The sequence below is a fragment of the Struthio camelus genome, chromosome 2 (genome assembly GCF_040807025.1).
Source record: "Struthio camelus isolate bStrCam1 chromosome 2, bStrCam1.hap1, whole genome shotgun sequence".
Classification (NCBI taxonomy): Eukaryota; Metazoa; Chordata; class Aves; order Struthioniformes; family Struthionidae; genus Struthio; species Struthio camelus.
Window position 1 is genome coordinate 100,921,849 of NC_090943.1, and position 20,719 is coordinate 100,942,567.

The 20,719-nt window shown below is 36.9% G+C and overlaps 1 protein-coding gene across 1 annotated transcript; it reads right to left on the minus strand.

Moving 5' to 3' along the window:
- Positions 1-4,665: 4,665 nt before the first annotated feature.
- On the minus strand, positions 4,666-20,433 carry TMEM170B (transmembrane protein 170B). The gene is made up of 3 exons (XM_068931855.1): positions 19,665-20,433; positions 10,891-11,061; positions 4,666-6,746 (listed from the first exon to the last, which is right to left on the minus strand). The coding sequence occupies exons 1-3, from the start codon at positions 19,759-19,761 to the stop codon at positions 6,616-6,618; spliced, it is 399 nt and encodes a 132-aa protein (XP_068787956.1). The 5' UTR covers positions 19,762-20,433; the 3' UTR covers positions 4,666-6,615.
- Between the last annotated feature and the right edge of the window lie 286 nt (positions 20,434-20,719).

Consider the following 20,719-nt stretch of genomic DNA (forward strand, 5'->3'; position numbering starts at 1 on the left):
TACAAATATTTCCTGCTACCAGGAAAAAAAAAAATATAAAACTACTTAAATGCTCTTGAAATCTTACAATTAGACAGATGTTCCACTGTGCATCCACACTAAAGCAGTGAAGTGGAAACTGTGGAGAAGTGTTTAGTTTAAGTAACTGCCCAACTGTTATTGCTACTTTTTGAAGAATTTGAAAGTATACAATGAAAATATGGAATTAAAACAGCTGAATAGCCATATTTAGATCATTACTCCAACTAAAATGCAAAAGTTAACTACAAAACTTTGTCAGAGGTTTATTACATACATAAAAATAATTGTACACAAATAGGGAAATAAAAAAGTTGCTTACAAAATTAAAAAGTAATAATAGTATACAGTATTCACAGCTTAAGTGTCATCCACTAGAGTTCTACTTTTAAAAAAAATTAGAGCTGAACTATTACATGAACATGCAGTACATCCACAATTCAAAATGAAAACCTTTTTCACAGACTGTAATACAGTCCTACACAAGCATAAGTCAACTAGATGTTAAATTACTCCTCTCCATCACTGTCCTTGCTACCTTTCAGCTTCATAACAAAGCCTAGGCCAGATTCTCAGCTTGGGTAACTTCATGAAGTGAGAGTATGAGCATTCATTCCTAAAATATATAATAAACTCGCAGAACGCGTTCTATCCACCAAATAAGATCTTCATGGAGAGATATTATGCCCAATGAAAAGCAACAGAGGTGAGGAGGAACTACAATTCTGTCAGTGGACTAAACTGATATTGATTTTGCCTTTTTCATTTTTACAGATTTTCAAATTTCCTTCTCCTTCTCTCTATTTGCTGAGCTAAATCAGAATGGTCAAAGTACAGGCTGTACTTCTTATAATACACCTGCCAGTTCTTAATATAGGTGTCAAATACTGTAGCCTTTTACTAATCGTAAAAATATGTATTTACTTCTAGTAAATTATGTAAATATTTCCTGAATAATTGTGTGTTATTCTATATATTACCATATTACCACAATCAGAAGTTTAATTACATAAATATCTTGTTAGCTTTTAAAAACAATAAAAATACTAAGGACCCTTGAAACTTCACTATCTCTACAAGAGTTAAACAAATTCTGTGAAATGATAATTTGAAACAATTAAAAAACTCAGTCAATTAAAATAAACTCTTACATTTTAGCTCTGAGGATCAATATACCTGTGGAAATAGGTTACATAATGGCAATTAATACCTGAATTAATTTTTAAAAAGTTATTCTCAAATCAGAAGGGATGTCACTTAAATCAATTTTTTTTTTTCATTTTACTGAAAATAGCTCTTCATTATTTTGTCTTAGAGTTTCTTCAATCCACAAAAGAAGTACAAAAAGACTTACTATGCATTCCCTTCAACCACTGACAGAGAACCTTACTAATTTTCATGCAGTAGCTTCTTAAAGCATTCAATAACTGCAAGATAAACAATTAGCACTGGAAAAAAAGCTTGTGTTCCTGAAAGAAAATATTCCTTCAGATCACTGGATCATAATTATTTTTACATCTGTTAGACTGGGAGAATACCACGAGAAGTATCATATCTTTGCAGATTTTGAGATATCTCTGATTATGTTTAAGCTTAATGCAAACTGATTCCAAATAGAACACTAGGCAGCGTGGCAAAGAACATAGAGTCAGGCGACAATCCTCCTAGCTTTTGTGGTACAAAAGCGTAAATATTCAGGTTAAAGTCCACTTTCTATTCCAACTTCTATCCTCACCAAAGGATGCACAAGTAAGTACACAGAAACTAATGCCCCTTGCTGAAGATTTCGTTGCTATGAGAGTACAGACTACTTTTCGCATTGACCTTACATTAAGAATGAAAGGCCTAACCAATTTTGACTTTTAACCCAATACAGTTTTTCATGTGTGCTAAATTCACCTGTATGCAAAGAACATATTCCTTCTGAAGCTGAGAAACTGAATAGTCTTTTTATCTTGGGCCAGTCCCAATACAGAGGTTTAAAAATAATAACAATCATCATTCAAAAGGTATTCTGCCAATATGCTGATGCACGTGCATGTTAAACTGTAGTTACACTTCATACAAAGTCATTGTGTTCTGGCATTTTTTTTTAAATTTATATTCTAGTAGCAAAATCCGCAATTTTCAATTTAAATTTACGCCACAGAAGCAGCTTGCACTCCCTGGTCTTTTAGCTATAAATATTTAATTTAGCAACGAGAACTTCTAAGTCAGAAGGATAAAAAGCCGTAACGTGACTCAGCTGATTCTGGTGCAGGTATCAGAATTATACACATCAGCCTTACAACAAACAGCTAAATCATCACCTGTGGTAAAGAAAATTGATTTTGATGTAATTATAGCTGGATTGTCCGATTTGTTTAAACTGGAATGAAAAACATCTGCTTCATAAGTCAATTGGACTTCAAGTGTTTCTTCCAGATAATATAATCATTTATGAGAAATGAGATTTGAGAATGAGCCAGGATTAACTTTATCTATTAAAGTGTCTCATTGCTAATTTTAACTTTGATTGGTACAATTTGTACAAAGACAAGACTGTGTACATAGTAGTTGACAGGCTGATGTAAAAAAAAAAATCATACTGGCTTCATGGATGAATTGAAAATAAGTCTCATGTTGGTTAATATCAGGCCCTGACACTTCATGAAAGTGGCAGAATATGTTACTTTTTTCAATTGCTAATACAGGGGATGGCATTAAATATAGAAGGAATGAAAAGAGAAAGTAAGAGTATTTTGTTTACTTTGTCTATTTAACACCATATATAGCAGTTCCTATTGCTGTAAAGATGTTAACAGAAAGGGACTTTTTAAAATAACTTACTAAAAAATTTATTTGGAAGTCAAAAGCAAAACAGTTTAAGTTCAGTAAAGCCTCAGTTGTTCAAAATTGCTTTCCTTCACTCACTCTCAGCAGTAGTTTTATGGAATATCCTTTTGACTCCGTTGCAACTTCTTATCAAATAGTATTATATATGTCAACATTCACAAAAACCACAATTCAAATAGATATAGACCGATCATAACCAAAAATAAATATCAGTGTGCAATGCAGAAGGAGGAACACTATTTCCTTTAGAGTTATAAAAACACAGTGCACATCAAAAATAGAAAGCTACATTACACAATCACGACTATCATCTTTGGTCCACGTTGAATGCTTAAAACTGGTTAAATTGTTGGTTTCTTTAAGAAATTGCAAAGAACAAATCTCATATTACATTATTAATTATGGTGAATGGATTAGTTCCATAACTGTAGAATTATCCACACAATATCAGATGATAATTTGGAAGATTGTCTGTATACAATACAGCTTTAATAAGTGCGTGGAACACTTAAATCTTTAACTGCAACAATTTCTAATGAAGCAGCAGAAGCTTCTTCTCATTAATGGAATATTCAGTATTTCCCCCTCCTCCAAAGATTAAATTGTACCAATAGGTTGTTGATAAGTTCTATTGATTTGTTCTCTATGCTATTGAAAATAACAGTGACCAACGCAGAATGTTCCTACCAGTAAATGCAGAACCATGCAGAGCTTATAAAATAGCTCTGAAAGACCCTGCACAACACTGTATTGTCCAAAGCAGTGTTCCATTACTGCCATTCACAAAGAAGATATTTTTATAACCTATTAGAAAGAAAAAAGGTTATCTTAAGTAATTTCATTTTTCTTGGGCAAGTTCTCTGAATTGCTAGTATATATTAGGTCTAGAATACACCTCTCAAACATCATATATATACACAAATATAAATAAAAGGGCACCCACAACTATATGCATTCACTCCACTTTGACTACAGACAGCACCTTATGTCTAACAAAGCTGTTCATAAGGATGTGGAATGAAACTTCAAGGTTTCAAGATATAAGGCCACTTACTTGCACCTCCTTTCACTACTTGAGTTATTATGCATACTTTGAAGACAAACCGTTCATCCTCATATGTCCTTCACAAGGAATAGTTAGAAACAATGTTCCATCCAAAAATGTAACTTCCTCTCAGTTCAGCCACTTATACATTGTATTATCCGCCCATTCACGGTTGCTAAGCAATTATACCATATAAAGCAGAGACAAGTAAGCACCCAACATAATGTTTTAAAAAGTGATTAACATCTGCAAAGACGTCCTCCTTGTCAAAGGAGGTAAGTTAAAGTGGTAAAAGTTTCATTGACGCTGCAATTAAAATAAAGAATGAAGTTAATCAATGAAATTTTGGCATATAAATTTCCTACATTAGAAATAGTTCGTTATAGCTTTATTAACTTAGTGAAAGATAGCAAGATACTGAACAGTGGTAGTGTAATAATAACCTTGTACAATAAATGAGAATTCAGACGCTCAAGGAAATTTGGAAACTAGGAAGAAGTTTAAGTGTGAGATAAAGTCATGAGATAAATCTAAATTACTGAATACAATGCTTCATGAAGAGTCCTTTTTTTTTTTAAATTTATTTAGACAAGCATTGCCACGTTGCAAATAGAAATGCTTTAATGTCTCTTGAGTAACACATTATACCAGGTAACCAAACTCATCAGCAGTAGCAAAAATAAAACATGGATGAAGAGGCAGTAATTTTTTTTTTTTTTTTAATTTTCTCTCCTAAAATATATATGTAACAAGGCACATTAGGAGAATTTTCTTCAATTATTTTATTACACTTGACTTAAATACCTGAAAGTATTTTTCTCATAAATTAAGATAGAGAGAAATTTAAATCGCCTTTTACAGATGTAATAATTTCATTGTCTGCTAAAGTGCAAAACTGCTGTCAAAAAGTTTCAGCAGAAAAAACTGAATTATGAAAAATAAATTTTTGAAGACACACAAAAAATAGAATATATATATCTAGTCACATTTTAAAAGTAATACAAAGACAAAATATTTAACACTGAAAAGATTTATAAACTTCCGTTTACCTTGTTCTCTGCAAAGCCTGTAACTTTGTACATTTTCCAAACAAAAGCCTTAAATACTTCAGAAGAACAAAATTAATACTAGCATCCTTAACTCTTAAGGTTTACGTGGAAAAAAGTAATGGCAGACTGGTTAATTCATTATAATACTCTGAAGCACTAAGCAATATGATTGAATTGTATGTTGTATTTTAACCATATCCTTTTAGCTGTGCAGCAGATGCCAGTGACTTCAGCAGGCCTAAAAATCTTTTTGACATGGTTAACAGCAACACCTTTGGGCTATTTACTCTTACTGCCAGCACATTATAGCCAACTGCTGCTGCTGCATTCAGTTTCCTTATTCCTCACACAGAACTTTTCGCCCTTTTAAATTTTGCATTTCATAAGTTAGACGTGAAATATTTTGGAGTGAATAGAATTTGTTTACATTTAAGACAGTTCACATGCACAACACTACTGCTCCTTTTAAACTAGGAAAACACAAACTCTACTGAAAGTTAAGTATTTGAAAATTCCACATATATAACCATTCCACAGATACCAAGCGTTCAGAAACGAGTAAATAAATACATTATAGTGCCCTACTTCCGAACTTTTGAAAGAAGGCAACTCTATTTTATTAAACCAACTTACCATCTTTGTCCAATAGAATACCAATATATCTTATTTTTATCCCTTTCCATTCTCCTCATAGGTGTACGCTCTTAAAGACTATGTTATATTTGCCTGTCCTTCAAAGAATATATGTAGGGATTAAGGAGTCCTATCAGTACTGAAATAAATATAGGAAGCTTATTTGCAACAAGCAGCCTTTCTGAGGCTTTCGGAGGGCTGGTGACCACCTGTATTTAAGACAAAATATTTACAACAAAAGTATCAATTTAAGGGTTTTTTTGTGCATATACAACAGATTGTACTTTGTATCCCTTATATAGTCTCCTTAAACTAGTGATGTCTGAATATCTCTGAATATCTCAGATTTAATATGCAGACATAAAACCATGAAGAAATACTGTGCTGAGCTTCAGGGAACTGCCACAAGTCAAACATTCTACAGATAGTACTAATTACATTAGTGTTGCTAAAGCTGTAGTTCTTAAATACCATCAGTGCTCATCTACCTTTCAAAACAGAGCAAGTAGTTGTTTTTAATGCTGAGTAAGGATATTGAGCATTCAGAGATTCTGCTAATAAAGAAAAGTGAGTTGACTGGTTTACCTGAATCCATGTAGAGTTTATGTTCACAGCATTTTTCTGTAATTACAGTTTCAAAAGCTCACCCAAACAACAGTTAAGAATTAAATTCCAAGTTTGGCATACTCTTCAGGAGTATCTCTTTTTTTATTAAAACATTGCTAACGACAATGATCCCATCACCAAGCGTTAACCTGACTGGCAGCTATTCAAGGTGCTTTATCTCAACCTCACATATTTGAATTGCACCTTGCCTATGACTGAGGCACATAAGGTGCAGTGCAGAAGTACAACAGTTCAGACACTAGAGGACAGTCTGCTCATTTGACCAAACCTCTGGATTTGTAGTGCACATTCCACATCCTTCCTTCCTTGTGCACTAATTTAAATTAACAAGCTGATGAATCCACTTACAGGAAATGTCTCTTCAGATTAAAGATTTCTTTAAATGAGGTGAAAGTTTTCACAGAGGTCTCAAAGTGTTGCAAGAATTCTTGAAAATGAGATAATTAATGTCAGTACTGTTTGTCCAACACCAAAAACAAGAGCTTCTAAGGGAGCCATATTCTTTCCTGCCACTCTGTAGATTCCAGCTACTGCAGCACCTGGGAGAGGAGGGGAAAGCAGAGATGAAATCATTAAAACAAAACATTGCGCTATAAGCAAAGTCAACTGCTACTAACTCCCTTCTACTGCCTTTCACATTCTGAATATATCATGTCTATCTGAAGAACAAAAGTCAGACAGCAAATGGATAGCTGTGATGTCTCATAGCAAAAGACTGAGACAAAGACAAGTACTTTACATCAATCAGTCAAAAAAAGGCATGCTAATGATGAGCAACATTTTCCATTCAGATGACTTCTGAGCTTTTTAAAAGATACTGCACTGTTCATTGAAGAAATACAGGCTTGTTCACTACAGCTCTGTTTCTGTGGGAAAAAGACTTATTCAATCCACCTCTTAAAATTCTCCTAAAATTAAGCTGTTTTTCCAGTTTAATATTTTCTGAATTAGTATTTTATGTACAGCGCTTACTTGTCTTAAGAAAACACTAGACTATGTCTTCTATTTCAGAATTAAGGAAATTTTCCTAAAGATCGGAAAACAAAAATCAACTATAGACTCTCAGCATGTAACATCTCAGATGCCTTTTAACTATAGTTAAACATTTTCAAAGTTCACAGAGGCTTTTTCAGACTCAAAAGAAAATGGAAAATCAAGCACAATTTTTTAAATCAGTAGCAAGAGTTAAAAAATTGGAAATTCCTTATTTTTGCACAGTCCCTAATTGGAATAGTCTGCTAAAATGATTATAAAGTGCATTAGTGATATAGAAATGTTAATTTTCTGCAAATACAATCCATATCTGAACACAATCAGACATACTGAAAACAAAAACAAATAGAATACATTTTTTAAAAACATTTTTAGGAGGAGTTGAATTCACTAATTATTTTGGACATAACAGCATTCATATAACTATTAATAAGACTATTATGTTAATAATTTTTTTAATATATAGTATAAAGGATATTTTGTCCAAAATCTCTCATTAGAAAGCTAGCCTTATGTTACTTCACCCAGCTACCTTGCATAAGCTTTTCCATTTGTTCCTTGGCTATCAACTATCAAAACCAGAGATTCTTTAGGTAGAGCCCAACACTGGCCTTAACATCATTTTGGTGAACACATATTGTCCAGATATAATCAATAATGTTGAATTCTGGTCTCCCCGTAACTAACAGAAATTTTTGACTTCTTAAGAAAACAGAGATGTTCTGGAAAGTATTGATAATAAAAATCTCCAAATTTGATAGTTTGCTGGTTATTTTTATTTATACTTCTCAAATAACAGTGCACAATACAACCTGTAATACATAACCCAGTAAAATTGGTATAAAGCCAAAATGTAGTAAAATATGCTGCCAAAGAGGAGAATGAGAAGGTATAACCAAAAAAGGCAGGGGGAAAGCACACATGGAGCAGGGAGGAGCAGAATAGACTCTTTGGGATTAAAGCATAGCTAAAATCTTGGCCTCAAGAATAGCTTGGCATTTATCTGTTCTTGTTTGTTTCTGGACAGTAGCAACTCCTATTTATAAAGGATCTGTAAAATACTGACTAACCAATATGCTCCATGATTTTTTGAAGTCTAAAAACAGAGGATTTTCTTGGTTTTCTACATGCAAATAAAAAGATCCCAGTAGTCTAGAAAGTCTGAATGATCTATCATCTGTAAAATTAAACTTGCATTGTTTAATAAGCTATATGGCATTCATTCAGCAACACATAAATGATGCAGAGGACTGGACATAAAAATGGAATAAAACCACTTTGCTATTTCAATTTCTTAAGCACTGGACTGAGCACATCAAAAAGATTAAATACTTCAACTTGCATCACTGTTTGAAACACTATAGCTATCAAAAAAGTCTTCCCATTAGTATTTCATCACTGTAATTTGTCTTCAGAAGCTCCTCATGGAATTTCTTTCAGTTTAAAACAACCTAGTGCTGTCCAGAAACAAAAACAGTGAAAGTAGAAAATATTCAGCTACCCAAATTGTGATGCTTGTGCAAAACCTTTGAAAACAGCATATGTGTCTGTGGTCTAAACTTGGAGAAAATTCTCAGATGAAATGCATTATTTACACAGAAATAGCACCACTTACCTGTTAAATGTTTTGACCTGTAAAACTGGATGCCAAAAAACACAACTGTGTTTCTCCTCTTTTTATGCATAGATAAAAGAAACAAAGTACTTTCATTTGAAAAACGGTGAGCCTTCCTCACCACAAAATACCATAAGAGTCTCTGTTTGGATATCGAAGCATCATGTTTCTTGTCTTCTACTTAGACTATTCAGAAATTGTCATGTCTTTTTGATCTCCTAACAGGGCCTCTAGCACATAAATCGTAAGACAACTCAGTATTAATGTAACATGCAATGTAAGGCACTTGACTCCACACACACCACATCTTAGCCAAACAGAAGTAGAGTTTTACAGAACTATATAATCGTGAAATTATGGAAATTGGTGGGGGGAGGTGGGAAGGAAGGAACAGCAGCAATGAGAATACCCTTTTCAGGAAAGCCTTAAGCTAGCATTTACTGTATTTATTACAAGGAAAATTTTATAAAATTTTTATTTTTATTTACCTTGAAAACCAACTGACAAGGAAGATTTTCAGTAGCAAGAAGAAATAATCTGTCATAAGTCATCTACAACGTGTCTACAGACAACATAACACTATTCTGATATTCTGGAAAGTTCAAAGAAAGATGGGAACAAAAGACAATAAAGTTTTTAACTCCAGGCAAGCCTTATCATGGTCCTTAGCTTTACAGTTCCTTACTCTCAACAAAAGCTTTACCGTCCTTTAAGTTAGATTATTTTGTCAACAACATTGAATACCTTTGGGTGGAAACTACAGTTCAAGTTATTATAGGTCCTATTCGATCCATTGATTTTAAGCATTGAGCACTTCTTAATAGCACTGTTTTGGGCAACAAAGTGCAAGCTTCTTTCCTATGAAAGTAATCTTCACTACTTATTTTCAACAAAAAAGCTCACGGTGCTCCTGGCTGCTTGGAAAAGCTGCTGTAGTCCCTCTATAAATTAGATCAAAGTAACTATGACTAAAGTGATATGATAAAGTCACTGAAAAAAGTCACTTACTGATCTTAAGCTGACATATATTCCAGTATAACACAAATAAAATTTCTTTGAAAACGTGCAAAACCAGCATCTAATACCAATATCTGTAGATGGAAACAACTGAGCAGCATTTCCTTCAAAATGCACTTGGCAACATCATTTGCAGGCTACATTTGGTCAGGTGTAATGTTTCTACATTTAGTTATGTACTATCAAAATATTTCTACTTTCTACAGTGTTTTAATGATGATTATGAATTTTAACTACAGCTCTATGGACTTTACAGTAACTCATCTTTCAGGATGCTGCTTTAACAGAAAAATGCATTAGCAACCTATCTGTGGATACAATGTCCAGAAATAAAATCTATCTCAAGTGATATGCAATAAACTAACACCATAAGAAACACTAAACCACAACTGCCAGAGAACATTGTACCTAAAACAACAGCACAGCCTAAATTTTTCAGAAAGAGTCTAACGGCATTCCTTTCCCTTTCTTCCTTACCCCAAAAAAACTAGAAGGCACCATTATGATCACATAAGAGAGGAAAATTCTTTCAAATCCACGAGCTAAGCATACCTATTTGTTCTGATCTCTTGCTGACTGGCATGTGTAGTTCAGATTGTTACATATTCATTTGTTAAAAATAATTTTAAAAACTGCTAAATTTCTTCGCTGTAAATTACTATGTAGTTTGCATCTTCACTTCTTTTAAAAGAGCAACATCCTATCCAGATGTAGCTTGGGGTACTAAGAGGGGGTTTTGATTGAAACCCTTCGGCAAAAAATCTGTAGCAAGTACAGTAGTGCAGGACTGATCCCAAAAAGCTATTAATTGCTGAGTACACACCTTTTGAATAGCTAAAAGTTTCCAAAGAGAAAGAGCAGGAGGATTTCTCTGCTCCTCTGACAGTTCTGTAGTAGTTTTATCTTTACACAATAGGAAGAGCTACTCAGCTGGCATTTTCAGAAGGACTGCTACAGGACTGCTACGTGACTAAGGCAATTTTTAAATAAACAATTACCAAATAACTACAAAAAGTTTTTTTAATAGATACAAAATAAGTGAAAAAAGACAGACTTACTGGTTATCATTGCTCCAGTTACAGAACACAGAAATCCAATGCTGACCATAATGACAGAAATCAGCCTCCCCTGCCTATGCCTCTGCAGCATCACAAACATTAATACTCCCACAGCACCATGGACAAAGAGAGAGGAGAAGAGAGCCCAGAGGAAAACCCAGTACCACATCTCTGAAAGAAAGCAGTTAAATAAAGGGTTAATATTTCTGAAGAGATAATCATAAAGCAAGAGATTTAGAAATATTACATACAATCAACAGTAAAAGAAAAGCAATACTGATTTCAGTCTTAAAAGGAATCAATGTGAAAACACCAGAACATGCTCAAGACACTTTCCCATTTTAGAGGTCTATCATAAAAATAATAGTTCTGTTATAATTAAAAATATTTCTGGCACAATTTTTGTAAGAATACTTCTGAATTAAGAAGAATAGTTTCTTTAAATAGTGATATATTATATATTATCTTAGAAAATGTAATTAACTGCTGCAGAATGAAATATCAGCTGAAACAGATATTTAACAAGGAAAAAATAAAGAATTTTCTTTTACAAGAAGAGATGGCAATAGGTAACATCAAATGGGAATGCATGGAGTACAAATACATGTTTCTCTGAAGCATGCCACACACATGATTATTACTTTGAAAGAAAAGAGTAGGAAGCATCAACCAATCTACGTGAGAACTTAAGAATCTTTCTCACACTGTTCTGAGAATATTTTGTATAACTCAAAAGGGTGAGAAAATGCCACAAAAGCAAAACTGAGACTAAATCTATCCACTTTTTTCTTTTTTTAAATCAAGTACAGTGATAATTGTTAAGTATTATCACAGGATACAGGAGATTGGGCTGCGTTTTCTTGATTAGCATAATCCATGAAACTTTTATAAATTCAGAGTTTTTGCAGCAGTTTCCTCTCCAAAAAAAACCTGCTTCCTTAAAATAGTAGTATGCTTTATCAGGTGAGTCTCTGTTATTGTAGATTGACACGTATCACTCATTTGAGCAGAAACATGACCCAGTTAACTAACAATAATAGTTACACATAGCAGATCAACAAAAATACTGTGAGAAGGTGCTAACTTCTCACAGAAAGAACTGCAGTCCTTTGAGCCCAACGTTCTTATGATCCAACATTCATATGATATGTATACTCACAGATTTTAAAAAAGTTTAAGCTTTCGGTTTAGCAGCACTTTGGGAGTAGACTTATCCTTCCCCCTTCACACAGGCATAAAAGGGGAACTGTGTCATAGGATTTAAAATTTATCTAAGTAACAAAACAAAGACTCTCTGAGGAGAGGGGTAAGGAAGGTGGATGGTGAATATAGACACAGGTAATACTAACAGCTATAGCTGAAGACTAACATCTCTGAGTGCTTGGGTATGTGGATGTGCATATTGAGGGTGGCTCGCTCCCTCCCTCCCCCCTTGGCCCCAAGTTGGGTCTCAAAATCTTTGCAAGAGGGTAAGGACTACAGGACAACTCTATTGAATGCCTCATCACTCTTGGAAGCTACTGTGATAGTACTGTTATACTGACAAGAGCGCCAAGTAGTCACCTTATACATACCTCATACAAAACCTTTCTACAGAAAGGCCGATTGTTGAGCTTGCCTGCCATATTCATGAATAGTTTCAGAGGGAAATCACTCTTGCAGTCTCCTAACAGGCCTTTCATGTTATTAGCACAGATATGGTGCCCCCATTGTTTTTTTCCAATGGAAACAAATGAGCAAGGACATCAAGCACAAGATCGGTCTATGTAGAACCTGGTAGCCCTTCTAGCACCTAAAGCACGTAAAGACAATTTGGCCGCAGGTAAATAAGCCTTAGGGGATGGAAAAAGGTTTATTTCCTGGTAAAGGTAAAATAGACTTCGGAAATGGAGGCCTTTGGTTGGGAAGATCACGTCAGAAAGGAATGCCATGGATGATCTAGCTACAAGGGGGTGGATTTCTTATTCTTCTAGCAAACATTTAAAGAGCTACCACGTAGTACCCTTTAATTGAAAGATGTCACAAAAAGCAAATTCCCAACAGATCAAAACACTGTTCTACTAGAATCACAAGAACTAAGTTCATGTCCCGCAGTGGATCAATGCTTTGAGCACTGGGTAGACTTACTAGACACATTATAAATTTTACGGTTATGGATTCAGCAAATTGTAGTTCAGACACAAACTGGATGGGTTCTCAAGTCTAAACTGCTTTAGGCACACTGGTGATAAGAAAGATCACAAGGACTATATCTCACTTCACCATGTGGGCAACCTAGAAGAACAAAAGTTAGACACTCTAACATGGAAATCAATAATGTTTCTAATATGCACCTGTCTCCTATCCACTCTGCACCACCTCATGTATCCAAGTTTGTCAAATGAAAGTAGGGAAAAACTTTTCAGCTACAAAGTTACTTGACAGAACTATGAGCAGAGACACTAGCAGGGCCTTTTTGTTCCCCTTCCCTCACATACATTCTTGTTAAAGATTTTGATCTGCTGCAACAAGAATTAGTTTTCAGAAGCAATGAGAGAGAAAAGTTTCCCTGAATAGGAAATAAAGTATAACTTTGTCACTTTGTCCTGTTGGAACTATTCTGGTATCTCCCTCAGTGCAAAAATACTTTTTAATTTCCTAGATATTGTTTATTGAGCTTTTCTTTTTTGAGTAGTTGGTATCAGAAAGGAAGGGATTGAGAGAAGATTCAACCAGAAGAGTGGGATCTTCACTAAGTAAAATTACTTAGCACTAGTGGAATGAAAGCCTTGGTTTTTTTTTAATATTTGGATTGTTTACATACAGCAGTTCTATAAAAAAAACATTTTATAGAAGCCACAATTAATGGCTGAATCCCGGGCATACAGTTTTTAAAATGCAACTGCATGGCATTTCAAATTAATGTGATTTTGAAAGAAATTTTTAGAAAATAAAATCTTATAGAGCAATAATTTATATTATGATGCAAAATAAAAGGAATAATTGCACTACTCAAGTATTCTGGGATTACATCTTACCTAATCTTGATACGATCATAGCATTTTAAAATCTGATAATTACAGAAATTGGAAATTCAGTCACAAAGGCTTCTAATCATTGGATTAAATCATACCTTTCTATTGTGAAGTTAGCTTTTTCTAGCAAGGGGCTCAATAAATAAAACACAGTAATATGCTTTCTATAAAACCTAAACAATACTACAAAATAGGAGCCAGTAATGATCCTAAATTATGAACTTTCCATCACAGTCATCTCTGTCATATTAAATTAGCTATTTAAAAAAAATAATATATTTGTAATTCATAGAATCACATCAACTGCTTATTTCAGTAAATGTTTTTACTAAATATGTAGTCTGTAGCTGAAGAGTAAGAGATTACATATTTTAACTCATCTGAATTCAGAAATTTTCTTTAGATTTTTTGAATGGTTATCATCCACTTTGTTAAAAATACTGCCTCAACCCAAGCAACTGAAATTGGACAAATCTCTCTCCAGCATCTTCCACAGAAAAGACTGGAAGAGTTGCACTTTCTTATCCTCCACTATTTATCCTTTTTATGCTTGGTAGTTCCACACACTCACTTATTTACTTCTGCTCATGAGTAAGACCAGAGGTGAACGTGACTGAGTAAACTGTCAATCTGGATGGAAACGGCAAGGGGGACTGCCAACCTTTTAAACAAACTGGAAGAGGCTTCCAGCTCCATAAACCTAGAGGGCAGCTTAGTCAATCTTATTCTGACAGATTCAGGGCAGAGAATTTGATGCACGGGTATTTCTGAGTGAAAGAGTTTGAAGCTCTATAAAATTCAGCATCATCTACCTCCAGAAGTATGAAGAAAGATGGCCTAAAGAAGAAGTGTGCTGGAATAACACTGAAGGAAGTAAAGCACATATTGGGGATAATAATACTGAGAGATGCCAACAGAGAACAGAGGAGCAGAATGTGGGCCTCAAGACAGCAAGGGTCAAGGCTTTGCTTGTTCAAAAACAGCTAAAGATTTCTAATACCAGTCCCACTTCTTCAAGATTATAGAAGTGATGTAAGAAAATACTGGTGCAACAATTATTGTATGTTCTAAGAGGTATAAAATTTAGCTAAATGATCATCACTGCTACCTCTGATAAACAAAGCAACCTGTCAAAAAAACTCAGTATTTGTGTAGCTATACTAATTACCTTGCTCTTCTCATGATATGAGCTGCACATAAGGAGTATTTTGCTGGTACGATAATAATGATTTAGCTGTACTTGACAAAGAGTTCCAAATACAAACCTAGCCTCAGCTTATTTAGTCAGATCCTTACAGAGCTGCCCTAAAGAAATAGGAATAAAATAGAACTTTTAAAGAAACTTCCTGCTTCTTTAGTCTACCCTTAAGAAAGGGTGAGAGTTTAGTTTTAACATATTCAGATTACTTTAAGTAACCAAAACGCAACTCATTCATCCCATAATTCAGCAGTTTCCAAAGGAATACACTTCCTAGGAACCAGAGAAGATCTTGTAAGCTAAAAAGTACCTGGAACAGTGGCATACAATCTATTGCATAGAAGCCACAGCTGTTCTAATAAAAACATCTGAGATCTATTTTTTAAGTCTGTTTAAAATCCTAAGCACTTAACTACCACTTTAAATTTTGTCTTCAGATTATGTTCCTTTCCACCAACTTTACTTGGCGGGGGATTTTATTTCTTCTAAAATAGTTGCTTGGCTCAAATGCTTTGCAATTCATGCTTTGTCATTTCAGATTTCGAGTACTCCTTTGTTAATTTAATTATTTATGCATATTATAAGGCTCTGAAGGCATACACAGTCTCAGTGTTGAAATTTAGTGTTTTTTTTTTTTTTTTAAAGATTACCCATCAATTCTTAAAGGATGCTGAAGTTTAAAATAATATTCATATTACCTGCGGTTCAACTTTTATAATTTGAAGTTGCACCACATTAATAGCTTTATCTCGGGTAAATAAATGCAGAATCTACACAGTAACTGTGTAAATACTAGTATTTATAACAGTTATGTTTATAAATACATATATCTGAACATCCTGTCCTATTGCCACTCAGTTACAGTAGCAACACAGTACTTGCCAAGTCCTTCACTTGCACCATTTTCTTCCTCTAGCTCTCAGCAAGTTTTGTCAAATAAATGATTGCCTATAACATTTCATAATCCAAAACTAACTGATTACTCCTGAATCAAATATGATCTCTCTTCAGATTCCAAACTAGATAGCCAGTCTACCACCATTAGCGACAGAATTGAAAGGATCTGTGTTTTGCATGTAAAGATACACATTACAGTCAACAAGGCAGCACATGTCAAAATTTAAGAAATTATGTAACGTTATATTTCCATTAATTTATAAACTCAAGCACTCAGATTAAGAAATGGCAGGGTATTATACCTGCAAGCTTAACTCTGCACTTTACACATTACAGTATTTTTTTCATGACTGGGTTCTTTCCTTAATTATTGTACTAGCTGGTAATTTGAAAGTTATCAAGACTATACAGTCAAGTAGTCTGTTGTTTGGAGATGCTGACATTTCTGTTGTGTTAACTGGAAAAGAAGCACTTAACAGAGTGCATTTAAATCACAAATTATAGACTAGTTGCCTCAAGTCGCATGACAGGGAACAAAGACACAATCTAGACATTCAAGGAACAAATAATTGCATGATGGAGCTCCGGAAAAAATTTAACAGACATGGAGCATTTTCTGTGTGATGCTCATAATCTCTTATAAATGTTCTCTTTCATCAAATTCAGAAGTTATTACTGTCTAGCACTTTTAAATCAAAGATATTTATTTTTAAATATATGTAAACAGTTTTGGAGCATTGAGACATTAAGGGGTCATATTGTACAACACAAGGGGTTTTTTTTTTGCTTGCTTGTTCTTTTTCTCCTCCTAAGAACTGCAGAAGCACATAGAAAAAGAAATTCCTCCAAACACACACCTCCAAGCAGCTAATGCAAAGCCCACCCAGATCAGAAGCTTAATTCTTTGGAACATGCAATAACTAGACATACACAAACATACACTGGTTACTAGAAGAGTAGAAATATTGCAAACTTCTCTAATATGTAGGTAGCCTTTAAACATATGTTTTCTAATTACATGTTTAAACCAGTATGTATTTTTGATTCAGATTCAGCTACTATCAGACTTGCTAGCCTAAACCCTGATCTACCCACTAACACTAAAACAAAATCAGTCCATATGAAGGGGCTGTTGTTGAGATTTGCTGGAAGAGGTAAAACTGGGTGATAAAAGAGTCTCCTCTCCCATGGTTACTATATCCTTACCTCCATCTTCTGCAACAATGCTCCTCTCCCTCCCCAGTTGCTTCCTAGGTTCAGCTAGGAAGAGCAGTGCTTGAAGCCTTAGCTGTCACAGGGTGAAACGTGCATGTGCAAAGAATTAAATTGTCCAAAGTACCATGTGAGACTACAAACAATGCGTTAATCTAAATGAAAGACGGGAATTTTTTTTTTTTAGCATGTTGAACCCGAATCAGATTTATTGTATAAAAATAATGGCTTGGCTTCTCATTAACAGAAAGAACAGGAATTAAACTATTAAGGCTCAAAACACTTTCTGGTTTCAGATCAACTCTTTGCTGAAAATTTTGGAAAAAATAAAATACATATTTTTAAGAAAAATATGAGTTTGCTGATAAAATTTTACATCTTTGCACAAACATAATCCACATTGTTTATCTAAAGAAGATAAATTTTTACTTGCACAACTTAAGACCTAAGTCCAAAGCACAACTAAGTCCAAAAATAAACACAAAGTGTTCTTAATACCATGTTCCATGAATATCCTTTTTTATGAATGCCTTTTATTGATACCCTGAAAAAAAGTTTCTTATACTTTGCATAGATCACTTAATTCATCACCCTTTGCATCTAACAAGATGATTAAGTTATTCAGAAATCTTTTCTCTCATCATGGAAAACCAGAATTTCTGTCTTTGAACTGAGTTTACTTCTACATTTGTTAAGTACTTTAGAAAGGGTTTACACAAAATAAGCTTCATAACAATTATTAATTAATATCAAGTACTATACCAAAAAATAATCTCCCAAGATATCAGTAACATTTTGTCTTATACAAAAGATTTTCACCCAGTGAAAGTTATCTTTTGTTGACAGCCCACAAAAACATTCAGCACAACAAGTTATGGCTGTAAGGACAATCTGCATTCAAGTGCCAGTTCAAGAAACTATGGAGCATCTACAACTGACACTAATGTATTCTCCAACAACATTACAACAGATAATTATTTCTCCTTTAAAGTGAAAGAACAACCCCTCCAGCATTAAAACACCTTATGTATGCAACTGTTCATTATATTGCAAAACCACCAGGAAAAGCACTGTTTTTCTTACTTAACATTTAGTATTTAATTCCATAAAAATGCCTATGTTGCATAATGCTCTAAGAAAAACTTTTCAGAGGATGTCTGTTACAAAGAAAAGTTAAATCCATTGTTAGCCTTTTCCTTTAAGGGTACACCTTGCATTTTTACAGAAGTGAACAAGGATAACTTTTCAGAAAATGAGCCATGCTAATACTTGGAAAATTTCATCAGACATACATTAAATGAAAAGTTCACCGATCAAATAAAAAACTCTGCACTTTTTTTTTTACATTTACATCCATATCCTTTTCTAACATGAGACACAGAACAGGAGGAAATTGGTTCTTGCCAAAGCTAGTTAAAGCTTCCTTCTCTTAGCACAGAAAGAAGACTTGACTTTACTATTCCCTTTGCAGCTTTGGTTCACAGAACTTTTCCAGTACAGCTCAGCCCTTAGGAACCCCTGACTCTTCAAGTTATGCCCATTTGTCAGGAAATATCTGCTGCCCCATTAACATCCATCGTTCTGATTGTCTAGGAGCATACCCAGGGTCAAAACAGTAAGTTACAGTCCCTGCTTCCCACACACCCCTCACTTCTCCGATTTTTATGGCTTTCTCTGAAATGCCAGTGAATTCATGAAAAAACTCCCCCAAACATACTCCAGCCTTCCATATAGATCTATACATTCACACATGCTTTCTATAGAACTCTGCTCTCACACAGGTACCCATCAACTCCCTCATATGCACACATGCCCTATACCGCTAGCCCTTTATTAATAACATGCATGCACACAGGAGCATGTGAACACGTTTACACCCTCAACTCCTTTACTCATGCAGTGTTACCAGATGTTAGGCACGAACACCATCCCTCCCAACCTAAAACACACAGAGAGCCCACTTTACTTTCTGCGGACAAGACAATCTTACACCCACGCCCTCGAGGCACACACACACACGCATTACACACAGGCTTACAAGCGAGCACGCACACAAGCGGGCCACAACCCTCCCCACATATGCATATAAACTAGATCTCAGAAACACAAACACCAGCCCTCCCTACATAGGTGTAAAACATACAGAGACCATCCTCACTCCTACACGCACGCCCTCCATTGTGCATACACACGGCTCGTTCTCCAGTCACCCAGCAGCTTCCCTAGGCACCCACACCGTTTGTGTTATCTGCGTACCTACACAAGAGAAGCGCACACGCACGCGTGCACACATATACCCACGCACCTCTGCACGCTCACGCATGCCGCCCTCGCATGTGTGCCATATAGAGACACCCCCCCCCCCACACACACACCCATCCTCCTCCCTGCATCCCCGCGCCGAGCCCCCCGCCCCGGCCGCCTCCCCGGCCTCCCGGCCGCCGCCCAGTTACCGGTGAGGTTGCGCAGGACGGTGCCGTGCGCCCACAGGCTCAGCACTTGCTGCACCGACAGGTTGATCATGGAGTTGTCTCCCGTTTCCACCTTCATCTTAGCGAGGGGCTCGGCGGCCTCTCCTCCGCCGCTCCTCAGCCGGGGGGCGCGAACAACAGCAGCGCCCTGAGGACGGGCAGGCCGGTGGCCTCTCGCCGCCGGGCTGCGGGGCGGGCGGGCGGCAGCGAGGAAGAAGAGGGCGGGAAGGCGGCGGCGAAGGGGCCTCCGCGCAGCGGGGGAGACATCGAGGACGGCGACGGGGCCAGAAGGGGCGATGGCGGCCGGAGGGAGGGAAGGAGGGAGCCGGGCGGTTGGGCCGGCCACTGACGCTTCCCCGCGGCTCAGGAGCAGGGCAGGGCGGCTCCGAGGTGCGAGCCGGTGGCGGGGGCCGGCGGCAAGGCCCGGGCGGAGCCCATCGCCTCCTTTTTCAGCAGTAACGGCCGCCGCCGCAGTAACGGCATCGTCACCTCGGTCACCGGCATCACCTGGGGGGGAGGAGGGAGGGGGGAGGGGCGGGGCGGTCGCGAGACTCCCTGGCTTACACGCACGCGGGCAGCTCCCTGGAGCGGCCGGCGCGCGCGTCCGTGCGTGCGTCCGTGCGTGCGAGCTAAAGCGCGCGGCCCCGCCCGCGTGCAGGAGGGCGGCGCGTGCCGGCCGCAGCTCCCGGCGCGAGGCACCAGCTGCTGCCGTGAAGCAGGGAGGGGGAGGTTCGCGGCGGCCGCCGCCGACGACCCTGCGCACGCGCAGTGCGGCGAGACCGGGAGGGTGGGAGCCGCGACTCCCTTGGGTGTGGAAGGGGCAGGGTCCCAGGGACCGTTAGGTAGCGCACGAGCCGCGCACCTCTCTCTGATTGGCCCTCGCCATAGGGACGGGCTCACCCCACGTGCCCGTGGCACCGCCCCCTCGCCGCCCGGACCGTTATTGCCGTTGCGGCCGCGCCGGCCCGCTGTGGCGGCGGTAGCCCCGCTCACCTGCTCTCTGGGGCTGACCGGGACCCTGAATGCCGTAAAAAATT